The 21,254-nt window shown below is 34.0% G+C and overlaps 4 protein-coding genes and 1 pseudogene across 4 annotated transcripts; 1 reads left to right on the top strand and 4 right to left on the bottom strand.

Annotated features, from left to right (window-relative positions):
* The first annotated feature begins 390 nt into the window (after positions 1-390).
* On the top strand, positions 391-3,610 carry LOC120125412 (ras-related protein RABB1b-like). The gene is made up of 6 exons (XM_039143836.1): positions 391-565; positions 649-788; positions 2,004-2,086; positions 2,407-2,611; positions 2,935-3,003; positions 3,260-3,610. The coding sequence occupies exons 1-6, from the start codon at positions 520-522 to the stop codon at positions 3,350-3,352; spliced, it is 636 nt and encodes a 211-aa protein (XP_038999767.1). The 5' UTR covers positions 391-519; the 3' UTR covers positions 3,353-3,610.
* A 1,197-nt stretch (positions 3,611-4,807) lies between these two features.
* Positions 4,808-6,719, bottom strand: LOC120125411 (surfeit locus protein 2-like). The gene is made up of 5 exons (XM_039143835.1): positions 6,430-6,719; positions 5,527-5,624; positions 5,185-5,451; positions 5,050-5,098; positions 4,808-4,901 (listed from the first exon to the last, which is right to left on the bottom strand). Exons 1-5 carry the CDS (start codon positions 6,681-6,683, stop codon positions 4,823-4,825), a joined length of 747 nt encoding a protein of 248 aa, XP_038999766.1. The 5' UTR covers positions 6,684-6,719; the 3' UTR covers positions 4,808-4,822.
* Positions 6,720-9,467: 2,748 nt separating this feature from the next.
* Positions 9,468-10,347, bottom strand: LOC120125313 (small ribosomal subunit protein S13, mitochondrial-like). The gene is made up of 4 exons (XM_039143768.1): positions 10,254-10,347; positions 9,962-10,206; positions 9,703-9,895; positions 9,468-9,658 (listed from the first exon to the last, which is right to left on the bottom strand). The coding sequence occupies exons 1-3, from the start codon at positions 10,345-10,347 to the stop codon at positions 9,725-9,727; spliced, it is 510 nt and encodes a 169-aa protein (XP_038999699.1). The 3' UTR covers positions 9,468-9,658; positions 9,703-9,724.
* A 1,786-nt stretch (positions 10,348-12,133) lies between these two features.
* On the bottom strand, positions 12,134-14,855 carry LOC120125410 (ribosomal RNA-processing protein 8-like). Its single transcript, XM_039143834.1, is given in 10 exon segments — positions 12,134-12,256; positions 12,555-12,599; positions 12,671-12,785; positions 12,872-12,978; positions 13,358-13,420; positions 13,422-13,453; positions 13,579-13,693; positions 14,221-14,272; positions 14,442-14,503; positions 14,605-14,855. Coding segments are annotated over 10 exon segments (861 nt in total). The 5' UTR covers positions 14,803-14,855; the 3' UTR covers positions 12,134-12,184.
* Positions 14,856-15,824: 969 nt separating this feature from the next.
* On the bottom strand, positions 15,825-19,701 carry LOC120125409 (annotated as a pseudogene).
* Between the last annotated feature and the right edge of the window lie 1,553 nt (positions 19,702-21,254).

Here is a 21,254-nt window from a genome sequence, read left to right as displayed (position 1 = left end):
AATAAATCGATAAAGGGTAAACTACACGTTTAGTCCTTCATCTATCACTTCTTTTGTTTTAATCACCTAACTATGTTTTCCAAAAATATGTCTAATGTTATGTTTTAGTCCCTACAATTAAAAAATAAACATAACTACTAATGTTATATTTTTTTAATATTTGCAATGATGACGTGATATTATGTTACGATGATATGTTAATATCATTGTTATTTTTTTAAATAGTGAGATCAAAACAAAACAAAACTAAAATATTAAATATGATTTTATAAAAAATAATAATTAAGTGATCAAAACGAAACTAAAATAATAATTGACTGACTAAATTCGTAGCTTACGCATAAATAAAGCCTCTGAATATCAACCAAACCACACAAACAAAAGCAAAGACGGTGAAAGCTGTTTCTCGCTTCTTTTTCCTACTACACTACTGCTCCTCTCCCTCACTTTTCTTCTCAAAAGAATATATTTGCAGGTAGGGAGGGACCAAGAATCTTCAAAACGACGACGTAGAGAACTATGTCTTACGATTATCTTTTCAAGTACATCATCATTGGTGACACCGGTTGGTACCTTAATTCTCTGTATCAAAATTCCCATTTTTTTAAATACTATTTTAAAAAACGGGATTTTTTTGGTGTGTTGCAGGTGTAGGAAAATCATGCTTGCTTTTGCAGTTTACTGACAAGAGATTCCAACCGGTTCATGATCTCACCATCGGTGTTGAATTTGGTGCTCGGATGATCACCGTTGATGGAACACCGGTCAAGCTTCAGATTTGGGATACTGTAAAAACCCTAAGTTTTTAATTCCCTCCCCCTTATTATTATTTTTTTTTACTTTGTTGGGTTGTTTGGTGAAAAGGGTATTGAAATTTTGAAGTTTTTTAGCTGTGCCATACGAGTAATTTAGGTTTCGGAGCCAAAATAGTGTTACTGAAGATTCTAGATTCTGTAAAAGACTTGATTTTGATGTCTTCTTTTGGGTGTTGAGTAATGATTTTTTTCTGTTGGAAGTAGGAGAATTTAGGCTTAGGGGGACCAAGGAAGACAATTATGGGTTAATTTTGGAGTAGATTTTTTTTTTGGTACTAAATGAAAAGAGGATAAAGGAAAGTTTTATATGACTCTTTTTATATGAAATTATATTTTCAGCCATATATTAGGTATTTGTTTAGCTGTTTTGTCAGAGCTCTGCCTTCTTTCGTGTGAAGGGACCTTATTCATGAGTTAATTATTCCTTTTCACGTGCTTCCTACTCAAGGAATATGGAACCGGCGAAGCTTAGCTTATCTATGCATTTAATGGCTTATGTTTTCCCTAGGTCTACAAGTGAATGAGTGGCCGAAATATAGCTAGAGTTTGGTTTAGGCTTGTTTCATTAAGCTGAATGAATGAATTTGAACAAGATTTTTAAAGCTCGTTTTATAAAGAATGAATTTGAATATCAATAAACTTGATTTGTATGTTCATGAACTAATTCAATAAGTTGTTTGTAAACAAGCTCGATAAATGGTAGATTAAAGTTTGATTAAAATCGTAGGACAATTTCCTTGATTTCTGTCGAGCAGACTAATTTTAGCTTAAGCATTGGTTAGCACAATTCAAGTCGTGATTTAGATTTTGTATCATTGAGAACTATGTATGACATAGATTGAAAAAATATCCATTGTCTTCGAATTGTTTTTCCCCTCAAAAGAAAATTTACATCTGCTTAAAATGGAGTCACAATATGTTTGAGAAATAAAAGAGGACTGGGTTTTTATTAAAACTCAGTTAAGTAAAGCTGAGCTGAGTTCAAACAAGGTTTTTATAACTCAGCATGTGCTCATTTTACCTAACTTATTACCATCTAAACAAACTGAACCCAAGCATTGTAATAATTCACCTGGCCCGGTTTAGTTATCTCAATTAGAGGTGTTTTGTTGGTTGTGTGATCTTTTCTTATATCTTACTCATTTAATTGATGGATTTGAATCCCTCTTATGTGTGATTATATTTCAGGCCGGCCAAGAATCCTTCAGGTCCATCACCCAATCTTACTATAGAGGAGCAGCAGGAGCTCTTCTGGTCTATGATATAACCAGGTAAGAGACACAATATTTTTTCTGTGCGGAAATACTTGCTGTTATTTGCGAGCTATTGGAGATTAGTGAAACCGTTAAAACAAGGTTGTGATGTGCGAGCATGCTTAAAAAATGGGTGTGGATGAGGTGAAGGTTACTTGTGCCTGTATCTTCTGTTTCAAGATCTTTTCTTGCCCCTTGATTTTAGCAAATTGTTTTCCTCTCGGTTAAATTGCTAAGAATGGTTTATTTTAATTTTTTATACGACTTTCAAAGCTTACAAAACCTAGGTACGGAACATTTGGATTTTCTGATTAACTGCAAATTTTATTCTTGGGCAGGAGAGAGACATTTAATCATCTTGCAAGTTGGTTGGAGGATGCACGACAGCATGCAAATCCAAACATGACAATCATGCTTGTCGGGAACAAGAGTGATCTTTCTCACCGGAGGGCTGTGAGCAAAGAAGAGGGCGAACAGTTTGCGAAGGATAATGGGTTTTTGTTCTTGGAAGCATCTGCTAGAGCAGCTCAAAATGTTGAGGAGGTAAGTATTTAACCCCCCCCCCCAAGTGAAATCATATTATTTATAACTAGCCTTATCATTTTAGTCGGAATATATAGCTTTTCTTTATTCCTTAAATCATTTTTACTCGGGCTCAAGAATGAATGCCAAACATGGGTATTTTCCAGACAGATATGTTAAATTTTTTCAAGTGCTTCCATGTATTTTGAGAATCATACCCCTATACAATGTTTGAATATATGTTGGATACGAGAGTTTTGATTCGAGTACTTTAAGAGAAATGAATAACCGGAATGGCGTAGCGTAATGAATTGTTTTAACTAAAATTCTGAATCATCTTGTAGGCCTTCATAAAGACTGCTGCAACGATTCTTCAGAACATTCGGGGTGGAGTCTTTGATGCATCCAATGAGGTAATAATCAAGCCACTTTGTTTTAGTGTGATACATTCTCTTGAATGTCTAGAACCAAAGATACACATACCCTCCCATGGTTACATCCCGGCGGACGTCTAGAACCGAAGATACATTCTCTTGAATCTCGATGTTTCTTTCTCTATTTGGCTTGCTAAAGCTAGACTAATAATAAGTGTAAAGCTTTGGAGTCTTAGATATGGTTTAGCTAGTTCTACTTTTACTGAAAACTGCATTTTCTTTGAAATTATTGCAGTCGTCTGGTATCAAGATCGGCTATGGCCGTGCCCAAGGTCCATCGGGTGCAAGAGATGGAGCGGTCGCTCAGACTGGTGGCTGTTGTGGTTGACATGAATGGAAACAATGTTGTAAGCCTGTGTTGTATTTGATCCTTGTGTCCAATTTGCTTATTTCATCACAATATCATTGCTTCGAATATATATACTTGAGAAGTTGAATTAAGGAAACTGAATGTATAGAATTAGTCCTTTTTTTCAATTTCATGTAAATGTAGTTGTGTCATTTGTACTGTAACATATATGTTGATGTTTCCCAAGAATTTTAATGGCTATGAAAACTCAGTTGAATCAACTCTTGAGTCTGATCATTGTGGATGGATGCTCTACATTTTTTTCTTTCTTTTTGACGATAGATAATTTAATTGTTATCATTTAAATAGTTTACTAGTTTGATTTAAAGGACAAAATACACATAGTTCCCCTATTTTTTGTTGAATCATCTGACTAGGTATAAAATATCACTTGACTAGGTATAAAATACACGTAATCTTTTTTTGGATAGAAAGATTATGGACATTTGAGCCAAATGTTAATAAGCTAATTGAGATATGATAGTCGTTGAAAATCTTGATATTAAATTTTAACATATCTCAATCAACAATTTAACGATATTGTCGTTAATTTTTTTAATGAAAAAAATTTAGAACATATGAATAATCGGATGATCATTTTGTAATTTTTAATAGTCAGATGTCTCAACAAAGCAAAAAGTTATAATTGGAGTATCATTTTATAATTTTTAATAATTTAGGGAATCAACAAAATAATATCTTATAATCAGATGACTATTTGTGTACTTCACCCTTTTAAATTATTTTATATAGAGAGATTATGTATTAAAAGTTAGAATACATAATGTCCTCGTAATAATGTGACAATTATTTAGAAAATGAGTTTTATATATTTTCTTAAATTAATCAGTGCTGAATTAACTTGTAACAAAAATTTAATCAACAAGTATAGTTAAATATATATTAAGAGTTTATATTTATAAATTATAATAACTTTATTATTAAATATAAATTTGGTTCAAGTCAACTCAATTTTTAAAAATTGTTAAAACTGGTCTAATCTCACAAGAATTTGTGGACCTCACTAAATTCAAAGGTACCTAACGGTACTAAATTCAAAGGTGTATAACCAAATGAAGATACAGTGAATTTAGCTAAATTCACTACAGTCGAAGTTTGAATCCGGATTAAACTAAATCAAGAAGACCACCTTCATAATAAATTTTGCGTAAACTACCTATTTAATACCTAAACTATTACTTTTGTTCCATTTAATACCTAAACTTTTTTTTCAAAACCATACCTAATGGTTAGTTTAGGTTTCACTTTGGTATCCCACAGTTAAAATTAATAAGTTTAGGTACTAAACGTGATATTTAACTATAAAATTTTGTAGTGCATGATTTGAGTTAATTGATTAAAAAATATACTTTGGTTGCAAATAAAAACCGAAAGAATAGTCGATGAATTACAAGCAAAATAGTCCCTTTTAGAAGGCAAAAGGGTAACTTAGCTTGCGTTTTTCCTACTCTTCTTCTTCCTCGATGCAAAGCTGCTCAGTTCAATTTCGATGGAGATTCTCTTTGCTCTACAACAAGAGAGATGAACTAATTAATCCCAAAAATGAACTGACTAGAAATGCATTAATGTGAAGCAGGAAAAAAAAAACAACGTTCTTCAGAGATGATGGGCAAGGATTATAAACAAAGAGAGAGATAAAGCGAAGCACATTATACCGTCTTGAAAGCTCTTCGGACTCCTTCCCACGTTCTTCGTCCACAGCCTCTGATGGAAGAAATACATTGAAAGTTTAGGGACCGGACATAAAATCACAGTGTTCAACAAAATATTTGAAATTAACATTATAATACCTGGTTCGTTTTCGTCATCACCTTGGTCAGACTCTGAACCAGAACCCCATCGGTCCCCTCCGTCATCAAAGTCCCAACGGTCACCTACAGGGGGAATCCAAAACTCAAGTTCTTCGGAATCACTTTCATTTTCAGCTGAATCCCTAACTTCAGAGATAATTTCTTCCACTGCCTTTTCCTTCTTCTTCTTCTTCTTTTCTTTCTTTGGCTTCTTCTCGTCTTCTTCGGCCATGGTTTCACCCATTAACTCCTCCATTTCCTTTTGCTCTGTTGACAAGAATTTACCGAGAATTAACACAAATAAACCACTTAATCTAATTAATCAGAGAGCAAGATTTGAACCTAATTTATTGAGAAATCGTTTCCCATTGATATGCTTCCAAATATGCTCCTCGGACTTATTAACCGTATCTCCGGTTAGTTTACAAATCAACTTCGAACTTAAAAACAATCAAATAGAAACTTTGAATAAATCATATTGGCAGAAAACACATGAATGATGAAACAAACAAAAGGTAAGTGATCCACCTAGAGGTATAAATGAAACACATACCCTCACAACTTAGGTTTGCTTAAAAGAAATTTGAATTTGACTCGGCCATTGTTGAGTTGAGATGGACCTCAAACAGCCAATTTCCAATATCTCAATGCTATTAAAAATTTCAATTCAAAATCGAACACAAGCTTGAGCACAAATAATCAAGCTTCAAGCTAAATATAAAAAACAGGCTCAGTTTTGCTACTAGGTAAACGAGCCTAACTGATTAAGCACAGATAGTTTGATTATTGTCTCCAATCAAGTTTGAGCCTTAAAAGTGAAACTCAACTGAAATCGAGTCCGGGCCAAGCTTTGAATTTCGATTTTCAGGTCAATCCCGAGATCGAGCTAATCCCAAGCTTGAATTCAGCTCAGCTCCATTGTACGTCTCGATTCACCCTAACAGAATCCTCTATTATAAAATTATGAAATCCCAAAACAGAGACTCGTCATTGGTAATCGATCAAAACCCTTGTTTTTTACCCGAAAAGTTTGGGGAAATTTTCAACTTCTAACCCCAAAACATGAAAAATTCGACTGATTTGATTCTGGGTCTTCATAAATAGTTCATCTTAGCTGAAATTTTCAATCTTTGATAACCCTTTTCTTCACTTAACAACAACGAATTGGTTCTGGATTATACTAAGGAAAAAATCTTTAAATTCAATCAATGATATAAAAGAAAGAGGAAAAGCGTTGAACTTTACCGGGAAAGAGGGTCTTGTTTGAACATGTTGAGAGGGGGCTTGGAGTGAGATAAACCAAACTCGATGAGGCCTAAACGACAACGTTTGCTCTGAGCATAGGAATCCTTGTCTTTCACAACCATCTCGTGCCCTGTTTCAACGCACTTGAGCCTGCCGTTGGGGAGTTCCGAGAAGGTCGGAGGACCCAACAAATATGCCCCTTCTTTTCTTCCGCCGCCGCAACCTCCGCCGTTTCCTTCACTTACCTTCCCCATTGCTGCTGCTTAGTAGTGTTGCTCTCTTCTTTCGGTTCTTTGAGTGATTGTCTCCTTATGCACGACGACACCTTTTCTAGGTCTGTTTTAATTCAAACAAACGACAGCGTTTCAAAAAGCTGTTCTCATCTTTGGAGGGTTGCTGTGTGAATATGACACTATTGAAAACACACCTTTTCAACGTCGTTTAAGGGCTGACACGTGACTTCATCCCACTCCTTTTGCTAAATGGGATGCAAACGTTGTTGTGTAAACGAATAATATTTTATTTTATTTATATCATATAAAATATTAATATCTAAAAATATATAATATATTTAGACATAATTTTTTTTATCAAAAATTCATTCATAGGATGGAAAGAAAACAACATTCGACACAAGGTAGAGAGAAAACAGAACACGTCAAAGAGATGAGAATGGTAATCTAATATTGAAAAAAATATAAAATTTAAAAATGATGATACTACGCATTTATTAGACATATTTTTTTAATTTAATTTTTAATAATAAAAAATATAACTTTGAAAATTTATTAAAAAGGTGAAAGGGTAGCTTTGCTCTTGTAAGGAATCTAATTTATTATTTTCATTTATATTGTATTTTCGTATTAATTTAGTCTTTAAAGTTATTTAATTTCATCATTCTATATCCTATCTTTCACTTAAAACCTTAAATTAAGGGTTTTAAGTTAGAGATTAAAGTTTAGGGTTTAAAGGTTGTGGTTATGGTTTGGAATTATAAATTTAGGGGTTTAAATTAAGAATAGGATATAGAATAATGTAATTAAACAACTTTGAAAAATAAATTGATGTGAAAATACGACAATGACGAAAATGATAAATTGAGTATACTATAGGGACAAAAGTGGCCCTAAACCTATTAAAAATTAGGGTAAACTATATGTTTGGTAATTGAACTTTACTCTCTCTCTTATTTCACTCTTCGTACTTTCAATTTTTTTTCAATTTACTCACTGAACTTTATAGATTGAATTTTTTTATCACTCTGCTGTTAGAAAATTAATCGTGTTATGACATGGTCGTATTTTAATCAAAACGACGTTGTTTGCCAATTTTTTTTTTTGAAGATTTCAAAACGAAGTCATTTTTATGTAAGTCTTCATGTCATTACGTCGTTTAATTATTTAACGACAGAATGACAAAAAATTCAGTCTATAAAGTTCAATAAGTAAAATGAAAAAACTGAAAGTGCAATGAGTAAAATATGAGAAATAGTAAAGTTAAGTTACCAAATGTGTAATTTACCTTAAAAATTATAAAAGAATAAATATTATTAAAAATTATAAAATTTCTAATAGAATAATATAATTAGAGGGTGAATTGATAACGGAATCAATTGTAACTATTTATTCGTTGAATTATTGTATTTAAGGTTTGAATTATAATTTTAACAACCAATTTTATAATATTTCCTAAAGTGTTATACTTCTCTAATATTTTTATTTTTTTTAAAATCATTCTTAAATTATTCTTTTAAAAACTTATTTTTTAAATTATTTTTAATAACTTTTAATACATTTTTTATATAAATAAACTTGTGAATATCATGTGAGAACCCCAATACATCATATAATAGTTATAACTCCAGAAAAGAAATTGCTAAGATTTAATAGTCGAAATTAATCAAAAATCTTAATTGATTTAATTGTTGATTCAAAGACTAAATTAATTCAAATTATCAATTCCAAGGATTATTTGGGTACTAAAAAGTTCAAGTACTCATATTTTTTTAAAAAAATTGAGGGCTTTAAACACTTTGAAATTGTTTTTGGTTCACAAAATATAAGGTCGCCTTCTAATATTGAGAATATTATATTTTATAAGAATGTAAAATATTTGTGTTTAACTGGAGCTTAAACTTCTAATACTAAATTAAAAATATTTATATAAAAGTTTATAAAATTATTTTTGTGATACTATCTAAATTTTATGAAAGAAATTATTTAAACATTATTAATATTATTAATATATTAAACCTAAACTTTTAAATACTTTTCATAACTATTATATTTGTTTATATGTGAGATAACATAATATAAAAATGATAATATTATAATCTCGAATGCACAAAGATTTATCTTTCAATGTATAAGATTATTTTTTTTTACTTTTAATGACCTAAAGTTATGTGAGATTAGATTAATTACATTATATAATCTCATTTATATTCTACTCAAATAAAGCCACGTCATGCATTTTGTTCATAGTTTCAACAGCAGCAACTAGTCTTGGCCTAATGATGTTTGGACGTTTCATCTTTCCTATATTCTAAGCATCACATTCTTCTAAGTAATTCTATCATCACTAATTAGTTAGCTAACTTTGTAACATACCATACTAATAATACATGCATAAACAGGTCTTTGGAATACGTGTATGTTATAAAGGTGTCTTTATGAAAGATGTGGAGGTTCAAGTAACGCATGCATGCCAAACATAATGGAACATGTTAGAATATTAACGACTGGCAAAAACATTTCGATCGTAATGGGACATCGTTAGAATACTAACGACTGGTAAAAACATGTCGAGCGTAATGGAACATCGTTAGAATACTAACGACTGCACTAAGAGCTGTTAATGTGACACCTATAGCTCCTACTCTGCTGATGCCCTGAAACTAAAGCAACCAATTTACCATCCACTGCAGTTTTAGACCAACTTTGACAATGTTCGTGTAAATGGTGAGCATCTCGGAAGCCCTAGAAATAAAAGATCGACAAACACGTAGCAGTAAGCCGTGAAGAAATGAAGACAATATTCATCAAATCCATGTTCGAAAAATTCGATAAATAATGACAAAGTATCTTCATTATTCCACCCAACATAAGTGACTGAGCTAGTTAAGTTGAACCCTAGGGGCAGGAAAGCTCAAATGCTAAACATCTCAGTAGCACGATAAAGCAGATAGGAATAAAAGATGCATAATTGGATTTAACTGAAGAAGAAAAGTTACTGAATAGGTAGCAGGCCAAAATGATAACTTCCAAAAGTTGGAGCTGAAGGGAATAAACTAGACCTAAGCATGAGGGGCTCTGTGTCTTTCTGAAACAGAATTCAGTCCTTTTTTCGCAGTCCGGGAATTGGTCTTTGTTCGCTGTCCTCGGCAAGGCAATTTATCCTCATGCCTGATCCCTTTGTAGCATTGAAGACTTTTCAATCTGGCTATGTCCGCATTGATACACCGCCTCTAAATTACCCAAGGAAATGAACAATGTTAGAGAAAGTTTTCTAGAGCAAGGAAATAAGTTTATACCAAATCTTCTCCGATGACATATGTGGAAGAGACATGCTCGCGAAGAGCCATGAGTTCTCTTCCAGTTAATTCCCTAGTGAGTTTGTTATCTATATTGAGCTCGCTTAAGATTTGGTGAGCTCTGTTACGACCAATTCCATAGATGCTCTGAAGAGAAACTGCAATGCGCTTGTGGTCAGGAATTTCAGCACTTCCCACACGAATGCCTTGCACTCTTCTTCCATGGAACTGCAGAAAACAATAAGCTCCAGTTTATCCCAATGAACTATATACTTAGTCTACATAAAAGTACAAATAATCATAAAGGTGGTATGCAAAGCGGTTTTTGCACCCCCGACATCGTTCCTTGCTTGCTTGCTTGCTTCATCAACCTCAAATGCGTTCATCAACCTCAAATGCGTTCCTTGCTTGCTTCACCTCCTCTTGCATTGGTTTTATTCCATTTTGCTAAGCCCTTGTGATGTTGAATCAAGGTGGTATGCAAAGCGGTTTTTGCACCCCCGACATCGTTGCACCATACGACTACATCTTTATGTGGGATGAGGATCTTGGGGTCGAGAATTTTGATGCAGAGGAGTAATTTGTTAATCTCATTGTCTCGATCCGAATAGAAACATTTATCGAGTAAGCCGACTCTGAACTTCTTTGATTCTCAGGTACATAAAACTTGTCCGAAGACATGGTTTAGAAATATCGCAGCCCGGTTTAGATGTCCATAGTGCTACATATACATGGGCAATGACAATAAAGAAAGACAACACTGAAATTCACAGGTAAAAACCTCATATATGACTGCTTTCGCTGTCGTACACATATCCGTAACCGACATTCACTCCTAAGTCCAAGCAACATAGGTTTCGATACATCTGATCAATAAGACCTTTTGCTTTTTGCTACTGCAGGGATGTAAAAGAGAGACCAGGCTGGTGTACCGATCCGAATTTGCCTCCGTGGTCATCGTATGAAACATTATACATCATCGACATGTTGCTTATTTTTCAATTATTTTGCTAATCGTTCTCGTGTTCTCTTCTCGGTACTAAGATTTGGAGATTATGGCTACCATCTTCTCTCGGGATGCATGGAGATGTGTTTGGCATATGATTCAGGTAAAGCAGTGAGCTGATTTCTTCCGGATGTTATCATTCCTAATCTTTTTCCATGTGTGTGATATAGTTTCTCCTTTGAAATGGCAGAATGACTTGGTTCATGGATGGGGTCTAGATTTCGCTCTTCGGAAATGCGTCGAGGTTAGTAACAATCTTCTCATTCCGGCAATATTTGAACTCAATCGAGTCCTTCGTTGATCATACAACTTTGTCTGAAGCGGCCATCATGAGAAAATGGGCGTTGTTGATGCTCAGTGGAATATTCATCAAGGTGTACCGTCTCTGGGAACCAGGTACATGAAAACTGTAAAAGCACCTGCGTAGTTGCGTTACTATCTATCATATTTCGGTACTCTGTCCATAAATGTGACGGGCAAGAATGTCAAACACCGATACCTCAAACGAAAACGAGGAATCAGAGCAACATAAATTACTATTTCATATACACTATATTTCAATGGATTTTTCCTTCGTCTCACAGGGGCAACAGGACGGAAGAGCATCATGGAAAGGGGCATGCACCGAATATTCCTTCCTTTCGTTATTTTTTTCGTATCGTGCTCGTTGATTCTGCATGAATCACGGATGATTCTTTCAACGAGAGTAATACAAGTTCGTAATCTCCTATTTCAGGTGACAAAGAATGGAGAATGTTCCAAGATCGGTTGAGTGCTGCAGAGAAAGCATGTGATGAAGCAAATGGATTAAGTTTCTCAAAGTTCACATATCATGGTGGATATAATAATATTAGCCTATGTTATCCCATTTCAGTGAATCATGGTGCTTGCAAATTGCTAATAAGGCATCCATTGGAAGATGGTAAAAAAAAAAAGAAATCTAAAAAGGTTTAAACAAAATGCATGCATCCGTGATTTTTGTTTAATCTTTCTTGATTCTTATAGCCTACATTGCAGAAGAGAGAGAATGAAAATGGTTTTCATTGGCAGCATCACAGCTTATCAATATGGAAGCATCTATGAATCTGAATAGTATGAACATCAAAATTACAACAGGTGAAAATACACAAGACAAAGAGTACACAAATTGATAAATCTAAAACCAATTTAATCTGTTTAGGGTTGATGAATGTGGATATTAAGTTTATAATTTAGGTTCAACGACGTTTGTATAGACAAGGCTTCAGCTCTGGCCATTCAATTTCCCTACCTTTTGAATTTTTCTTCTCCTACAAAGGAAAATATAAACTGATGTTATTTCAGATTCGAATATATGTCCGACATATGTATGTTCAAAATTTAATAATGTCAAACACGAGTACTTCGATAAAAATGAAGAGTCAGAACAACATAACACTACCCAACAAGGATGAATATGGATAACTTAGTTACTCTACTTTCTTAAACACATATATCAGGAGGATCATAATCATGTATAGATATGTTTCGGACATATATATCAAATACAAATACTTTTAAGAAAAATGAAGAGTACGATTAACATAATTTAATAAAACAGAAACGGACCTTTTTCTTGAAGTGTAATAAAACAAACATCTTATTTGAGAAATCCTGTACATATCGGAACCAAGTTAGTGAAGAACAAAGGGTTTGCATTGAAGTAAATAAAAGAACATTATAACCTTCAATTCTGATGTAAATCCCATCTCACAAACAGCTCTCGTAAAATGGTTCGGATCCGCTCCGCCATTATTCGGGTCGAATCTGCTCTTTACCTCGGCTATCAAAAGCCAACCACTTAAAAGAAGCGAAATAAATCAGGTTATTAACTAAAAACTCATCCCAAAAGAGCAATAACAAGACATACACAACATTTAGCAAACCTCGGCTTAAGAACTCTATATGCTTCCTGAAGATAACTAGCATAGTTAGTCCCCATCAATGAAAGGCAGAAAACAGCAACATTGACTGAGGAAGAATCAAGTGGTACCTGCAATTAAAACTCAAAAACAAACCGGTTACTACTTTGAAAGCATCTGACAACTTGTGCAAGCTCAAACATTCGAGCACATTCGCACATGTAGAGAGGCAGAGATTCCAAAATATATTCTCTCCAACCCATGTATCATGTGCAATCATTCTAAAAATGAAACCAGAAAAACTCGAAATTTGATATTCCGGTTCAAATTTTTGCGGCTGATTGTAGCACATAGTAGTTTTTATACAGATGTTTTAAATTGATGGTAGTAATGCAGTATACCTATGGATATGGATGGATTGAAACTATGCAACAGAGTCCAGTAATGACATACTGGATTCGATAAACAACAGTGATGTAACAAACTCGTAAAAGGGATGAAGGGGCATACATTTGACATATCACAAGCAACTACCAAAGGATCGTTTGAGACAAGATCAAACGAGAAAACTTTTATTCTTCACGTTTTTAGCAAGGCATGCATCACCTGAAATACAATCGAGCACGAAGACAAGGTAATGACAGTTCATGTTAAACATTGACAACGAATACGAGTTCAGTGAATTATCATTGTGAATACAAAGCAGCAAATCTGATTAAGCAGGTTCTCACCACAACCAAAATCAGCTACGATTAAAGAAGAACTACGATCCTTCAACCATTTTATGACCGTATTGACAGGTTGCTCAGGCCAATGTGACATTTGCTCCTGATATCCCGTATGGTACTGGCCAGATGAGTGAAATGGATAAGTCAAAATGCAGTTTTAAATTTTAATACAAGACATTAACTGTGTTTCTCGGACTTGAGTGGGAGATTCAAATAGGTATGTGTCCTACATAGGTATATTTAGCCTTTTTTTTCTAAGCTTTTCCATGTATTTGGAGAGTTCTTGGACTTGTTATATTCTCATACGGTCATACCCTTGTCCGATACACATAGGAAAGGAATGTCATACAGTAGTATTTAAAAAACCGACACTTCGGAGCAATATAGAATAACAACTAAGCATCAAGTAGACCATGTACAAACATAATAACAAATTTAATGCAAACATCTACGTTTGCTCCAACTCTTCTATTTTCTCTCAAAGCAACTATGTCAAAGCATGGATGGATGTGTATGATAACCTCTAAATACAAATTTTTATCACAAGAAAAGATAGAAAAGCCTAGTAAACGCAGGGAATATATTGAGAATCAGAGAGAAGCTAAACTAAAGAAAGTGTTACTATAATTTATATATATAGCTCACCATATTAAACAATTCTGGGTCTTCTTTGAAATAGTCCAGAGCTTCTTTTCCTCTAAGATAACCATAAAAAAGGCTGACTTTAATAAGTTAAATTTTCAACTATGAACTTAACTTTGAAAAGACCAAATAAACCAGAAGCTTATACATAAAATTAAAATCAAGAAATGAAATTTCTCTCATTAATTAACCAAAAATTGAGAGAAAGGGAAAGAAAGAAATACGTGCAAGTGTAAAGCTTTTCATTGATCATCCTAAAATGGCCACCAGCCAACCTTGCTCTCACCTGCAAAATCAAATTAATCCCATAAAAAACAACCCAATTTCACATACATTTTATATGACATATATATATATATATATATATAAATACATATAAAAAGTAACCTTGTCAAGAAAACTGGAGGAACTGGAAGAAGAAGAAGCCTTGGGTGGATTTGAAGAAGGCGAAGAGTGAATGGCATGGCTTTTGTGTTGATGGGTTTTTTTCTTATGTTTGATCGAGTGTTTTGGTTGCAAAGATTCTTCGATTCTTTGAGGTTTGTGATGTTTTATCCTTCCCTTCTTCCTGCTTTGTCCTTTCATGGTGTATGGTCTGCTTCAACAATCAACTCCGCCCCCAAAAACCCTTGCTCTGTGTTTAGTTATTTTGCGCAAATATTTGGATGTTTAATGTCATTGCTGGACGCTTTATCAGTTGCTGAGCCCAAATTTCACTGCTAAAAGGCCCATCAAAAATAAATTATCCAAAAAAAGTTTATTTAAAAAAAAGTTTATTTATTATTGAATAAAATTAAAAAAATCATTAAGTTATTTTAAAATAACTTTTTAAACGTTCAAGTTTTTCAAATTTATAAAAAAAAATATTTTTTAAATTTTATTATAAAATAGTCATCTCATTATTAGTTCCATGGAACAAACCAAGAACATAAGAGAGGACCAAAACTTTATATTATTATGACAATTCATTTTTTTAAAATATTTTCACTCATTTGAAACTTAAACAAGGATTCAAATAAATTTATTGAGTGATATCAATGTTAAAAGAGAACGTTGTTTTTTTTAAAAAAAATGGATTCAAATTGTTATGTTTATATGATACAATTTATAAAATCATTATATATTTTTTTTAAATTATTTTTATAAAATAATTACTAAAAATATTTAAAAATATATTAAAATAAAATTATAATTATAATTAAAGAGTTAAAAATAATTGATTGGAGGATTAAATAGGTAACGATAAACCTTAACTAGTGAGCGTAAAGATACTCAAATTCAGCTCGCTCGATAATTAGCATTACTGTTTATGCAAATTTTGCGCAACCATTTTTGTTTCAAACTAGGGTTCAACTGAACTTGGCCAAGTTTCTGGCAAACAAGAAAGCATATTTTAAACCATTCCATGACAGCAGCATTTTCTTGCCTTCCCATGGTAATTGTATCAAGATGAACAACAGTTTCATCTCTCACCATGTTCCAAGTTCCAACCACAACCAAACATCTTTAGATTACCTGTTCTTTGTACAGATTTTTGCGAGAAAATATATGTTATTGAAGTGAAGTAGTAAACTTCTAAGTCTGCAAGCAACATCTGAATCCGAAAAGATAAAAACTGCATCCCTCGTTTCTATTCATTTGCATTTCGCGGAACTGATAATTATGCTTCGAGTTCAAAGGGGGGTTACAACATCTGCTACATAACGGAGCTAAGCGTTCTCACTAGCAAACGTTTAGACCGTTACAGCAGAGAATTCAATCGAGGAAATGGCGAAAACACTGTTTCTACGAAAGAAGAATAATCACAAGAACTAAAAGAAGTCGATCTCTAAATAGTTACCTGAAGGCTTCACATCTAAACCAGGAACCTTGTTGTTGACAGGTGCTTTTGCCGTTTCTGTTCTGGAGGAGAAGTCCATCATGGTTTGCTTCGGCACTTCCGGTGGATTTGCGCATCGAATGAGTGCCCAATTCACACTCTGAAAGAACGGATGCTGTTTAACTTCGGTAGCCCCGCGTCGATACGCAAGCCGTTTCTGTGGTTCCTTTACAAGCAAACCTCTGATCAAGTCCCGAGCAGCGAAGCTCACATTTGGATAATCTGGAAATCGCAATGGCTGGCCAACTACATTAAAGAGAGTTGCCCGGTTCCCAGCCCCCTTGAATGGGGTTTTACCGAACAAAAGTTCATACAGAAAGATCCCAAATGTCCACCAATCTACAGCACTCCCATGGCCTTCACCTTTAATGATCTCTGGTGCCAAGTACTCGTGTGTGCCCACGAAGGACATTGATCGAGCATCAGTAGGTTCTGCTATGAGCTCAGGAAGAGGTCTGACTTGGCGATCCGTTTCGTTCTTTACTTTGCTTTTCTTTTCTTTCTTCGGCTTGCTAGAAAAAAAAAGCGTGGTCCAAAACATGCAGGTTGAATACAATCAGGCTGCATCACACAAGTTGGCTCAATGCATGCAGGCTGAGTACAGTAAGCGGAATTTTTTGATTCCAAGGTTGAGTTCGAAGACTTGACGAGAGTAGGAGAGACGGCACACCTAAGAGAGAGATCGAAATCCGAAAGCATTATATGTCCATCTTCTCTCACCAAAACATTCTCCGGCTTAAGGTCTCTGTAGATGATCCCAAGCATGTGAAGATACTCCAAAGCAAGGAGAACTTCTGCCACGTAAAATCTTCGAAGCGATGAAAAAGTTCAATGCGAATGACAATAAATTAGAAGTATTTACTTGGTTCAATCTTTTGGCCTAATGCACAGTTTGCCCCTCAAAGTATGCCCTTATTACCACTTTGCACCTTAAAGTTTTATTTTTTGGTTCAGTTTGCCCCTTCAAGTTTTCCTCCCTTGCATTATTTGGCCCGAGTTAACAGAAAAATTGGACCAGTCAACTCATGCCATGTGGCATCCTTCTTCTGTTTCTTCCATGGTAGTTGTTCTCTTTCCATTTTTTAAATTTGAGAATTTCTTGAGATAGGAAAAGGATAAACTTCATTGAAATCAAAATGCATAGGAAAGCATAGAGAAACCTTAAACAGTGGTCCCTCGACTCCATGGATGTAATTTAAGTAAACATTTGAGGGTTCTAACAGAGATGAGCAATGTTTAGGGGATGAAGCAGGTTGTATAAATCAGTAACATGGGGAAACCAAAAAAGATTCGAAGGCAACAATTGTTGTAATGTAATCGGATTCTTATTTTTTTTCTTTTTTAGCTTGTTTGAATATGTGCTTACCAGGAAATGTAGGGGAAATGCCGGTTTTGAATTTGTTCACTTTTTGTTTTTGTTTGCCTTCTATTCAATGTCAAACAACACTTTTCCGATATCCTCTGATCGAACTAGAATCACAAGAGACTGGAAAAAAATAGACAAAGAAGCAGAGGCAACGAAGAGTCTTGATTTCTAATTCTTTATGGTTGAAGATTAGCAATCTGATGTAGAACCAGGGAAAAGAAGAAAATTTTCTTTTTTTCCATTTTTCTTGGATGGGAAGTTTGTAGAAGTGAGAATTTACCACCAGAATCTGGAAAAGAATGATATTTCGGGAGATTTTATGAATTTTCCAGGCTGGAATCTGGGTTTGGATGAATAAAAGTTTTTTTAATGCCTGTTAAGCAGGGGCAAAAAATGTAAGGAAGAAAAACTTTAAGAGGCAAACTGGACCAAAAAAAAAAAGCTTTAGGGTGCAAAGTCGGAAAAAGGGTATACTTTGAAGGGCAAATTGAGTATTAAGCCTAATCTTTTTTTCTGCAACCAGTCCTTATCAGACTGCATTGTCACCCGATATGCTGAAGAATACAACTTATTTCAATCTGCAGATCTTATATGCTGCCTAAAATCTGAATGAACAAGACAACAATCGGAACCTGAAATGAACTTGGAGACGACATCGTCGACAAAACTCAACCAAATTTAAAATTTAGGCCTACAAACTTCAAGAGCTGCCGAAAGATAATATTTAGATACAAGATTACAATCAGTACGGCATGCTTGCTAATGCTAGCTGCTAAACTAGAGATGACACTAGATACAAGTCGATTTATGTTTATAAAGAACTACAATACCAACAAATGAGCTTTCTAGCAGCGTTATATGCTACATATGATGGGGAAATGAAGCCAAGGGCTGTCATAAAGAATCTTTAGTAAATCCATTTAAAATAAAAACAAAAAATGCAATGATGCAGACTTGAGCATAAAGAGTAACCGATAATGAGAAGAAGATCAATAGCTAACCTGGCACCTTGCTCCGAAAAGTACTTTCCTGGTTGCCTTTGCCTCAGAGCGTGCAAGTCTCCTCCAGGGCAGAATTCCATGACCAAGCAAGAAAGCTTCTCTGTCTCAAAGTGTATATACAAAGTCGGTAGGAAGGGATGATCAAGAGATTGGAGAATCTCTCTCTCTGTCTGAGCCCGGAGAAGCTTCTTACGACTCGCCAAGAGAGCTTTATCCATAACTTTCATGGCAAAATAAGTTTTAGTGCCGGTCAATTCCGATAGATAAACGCTGCCTATATCCCCACATCCAAGTCTCCTTAGCACCCTAAAGTGCTTAAAGTCCAAGTCCCCCTTCCGATATCTAACAGCTTGAATTGCTTCCCATCTTATATCATTTGCTTTGTGAGGCTTGTAGATGGCACTGCTTAGACAGGTAGAACTGCTTTCGTCACTAACATCACTGCCAGTGCTCCCACGATAAATGCTCATCTTCCTACTCTCAACTATATCACAGGAATTACTCACTTCACTGCTCTCACCAGACTTGTCAACACTAGAAGCTGCACATTCACTAACTTCTGCATTGGTAAAACTTTGTTTGGCTTCGGTGTACTGTGTGCCAGTGCAAATACTATTTGAAGAACTCGGGCAAAAGTTCAGTTCTGGTTGAGTTCCAGTATGGTTGGTCAACTGCATAATGCCTCCTCTACATGAACCTGGTACAATTTTTTCAGGTTCCAGGGAACCACTTGAATTCAAACTCTTATGACCATCAATAGGGTGTTTGAAGCTACTAGATTTACTTTCCGCTGTCAACGCCTTCATCTGGCTCGAAATAGGAACCTCTTCCTTTCCAACCGATTCGGACTTCCCCTTACTCAGTTCTCCCATATTAGGCAATTCTTCATGCTGCAAGTTGTCATAGGCTGTTTTGTATGAATTCTTTTGATAGCCTACAGAACCATTCGGATGTCGAATAATCCTTACGCCATTATTAAGAGTGGATTCATGTGAGGTAGGAGACCACACTTTGTTTCCAGATGGTTTTGGAGACGGAGGCCGAGATGGCTGCCTCGTTGTCCCAGATGTTGAAGCCGGGTTATCTTTTTCTATACCAGAACCATGATTTTGACTCTTTGATGAAGAAATAACAAGTGATTCCATTGAATAATTCAAAATGAAAACCTACCACTGCCAAACTGAAATCCAATTTAGCGAAGTAAAACCCCTTTTTCTCTAAGATAAAGCCATTAATTGGAGAATATTCAAATTTAAATGTCCCAAAAACAACAAATTCAACAGTTACAAAATACAAATAATAACTCAAATAATAAGCTATTCAAACCAAGAAATGGAACTTTAGCACCATTAAAGGAAATACCAAAGCTTATGGAAATAACGAGATATCAATAGTTGACCCTTAAAACAAAATAATAAAACCCAAAAAATATACCTTTTGAGAGTGAAAATCCAAACTCTGATTAGGAAAATGCATTGCCAATAATTAATAAAATAAGTAAATTCAAACTAAGGAGCAAATAAAAAAGCTTAAAAGAGGTGGTGAAACAAGCTACCTGATCATAGAACAGAGAAAACAATGCAGTACAGCTTGAAATTCTTCATGAAATGAAAAACCCAGAAAGGAAAAAAATGCTGTTTGTTTGAAGAGAAAAGTGGGACAGCTTTGATTTTGTGGACTTGTTTGTGTTCCTTCTTCTCCTAAGAAGCTCTTCCAGAACCGATCCAAACAAGAAAAGGAAGGAAACAGTAATGCTAATAGTTTTTTTTCTTTTCTTGTTGATGATTGAATGAAGAAAATAAAAGTTGAAGGTGTGTTCTTTTTCGTCGTTTTCTTGAAAGAAGAGTAAAGACAAAAAGGAGAGGAAAAACGAAGGTAATTTCACAAGCAAAGCTTACAGCCTGTCTCTGTCTCTAGATTGTTTCCTCTCAACTCTCAAGGTTCAAGTAAATAATTAAAGGTTTATTTTTTATAATGATAAAAAATTCTTCATGATTAAATAGTTATTTTGATGTTTATATTTTTTAATATTTTAATTTTTAAAATTTCATTTTAGATTGACTCATTTATTGATAAAAACTTTTTGTCAACAAACACTCTAGAATATAAATTTTTTTATCTTAAAATGAAATATTATGAACTAAAATATTCTAAAACCAATAAAGAAATAATAATTATTTAATCAAACTTTAAAGAGTTTTAACGTTAAAATGAAATATTAAAGTAAAAATACTCTAAAAAAATTAAAACAACTATGTAATTAGATATTATAGATATTTTTTACATTATATTTTACCTTTTTATCACTCAGCCTTTTAATTTCGTTTTCTATATTTTAATTCTAAATTATTGATGTCAGTTTTGAAATGTTACGTTTTACAACGTTTTAATTTTTAAAATTTACCAAATGTTGCACGAATCAAATGATTTCGGTAGTAAAAGAATTGTTGTTATCCTTTAGAGTCTTAAGTTCGAGTACTTGAAATGTCATGTGTAGGAGTATTTAATGTTAAATGGTTTGATAGTTATTTTTTAAAAATTGAAAAAATAAATTAAAGCTTTTGAATTCATCTTGATATGATGTGTAATCTCTATTATCTAATTAGTGTGAAATCAAAGTATATTTTTCATACTCTTTCTCGATCTCGCCATTATTTAGAGTTGGAAGAAAATATTTCAACACCGATAAATGAAAGGAGTCCATAAATCTAAGTTTGAAAAAAAATCAAGGAGTTTGATATAAATTTACTAAAAATTTAAATGGCGTTAATATTTAACAATTGAGTGATTA

This window comes from Hibiscus syriacus, unplaced genomic scaffold (assembly GCF_006381635.1).
Source record: "Hibiscus syriacus cultivar Baekdansim isolate YM2019G1 unplaced genomic scaffold, ASM638163v2 tig00110430_pilon, whole genome shotgun sequence".
In the NCBI taxonomy this organism is placed as follows: Eukaryota; Viridiplantae; Streptophyta; class Magnoliopsida; order Malvales; family Malvaceae; genus Hibiscus; species Hibiscus syriacus.
This window is presented reverse-complemented; position numbering and strand designations above follow the sequence as displayed.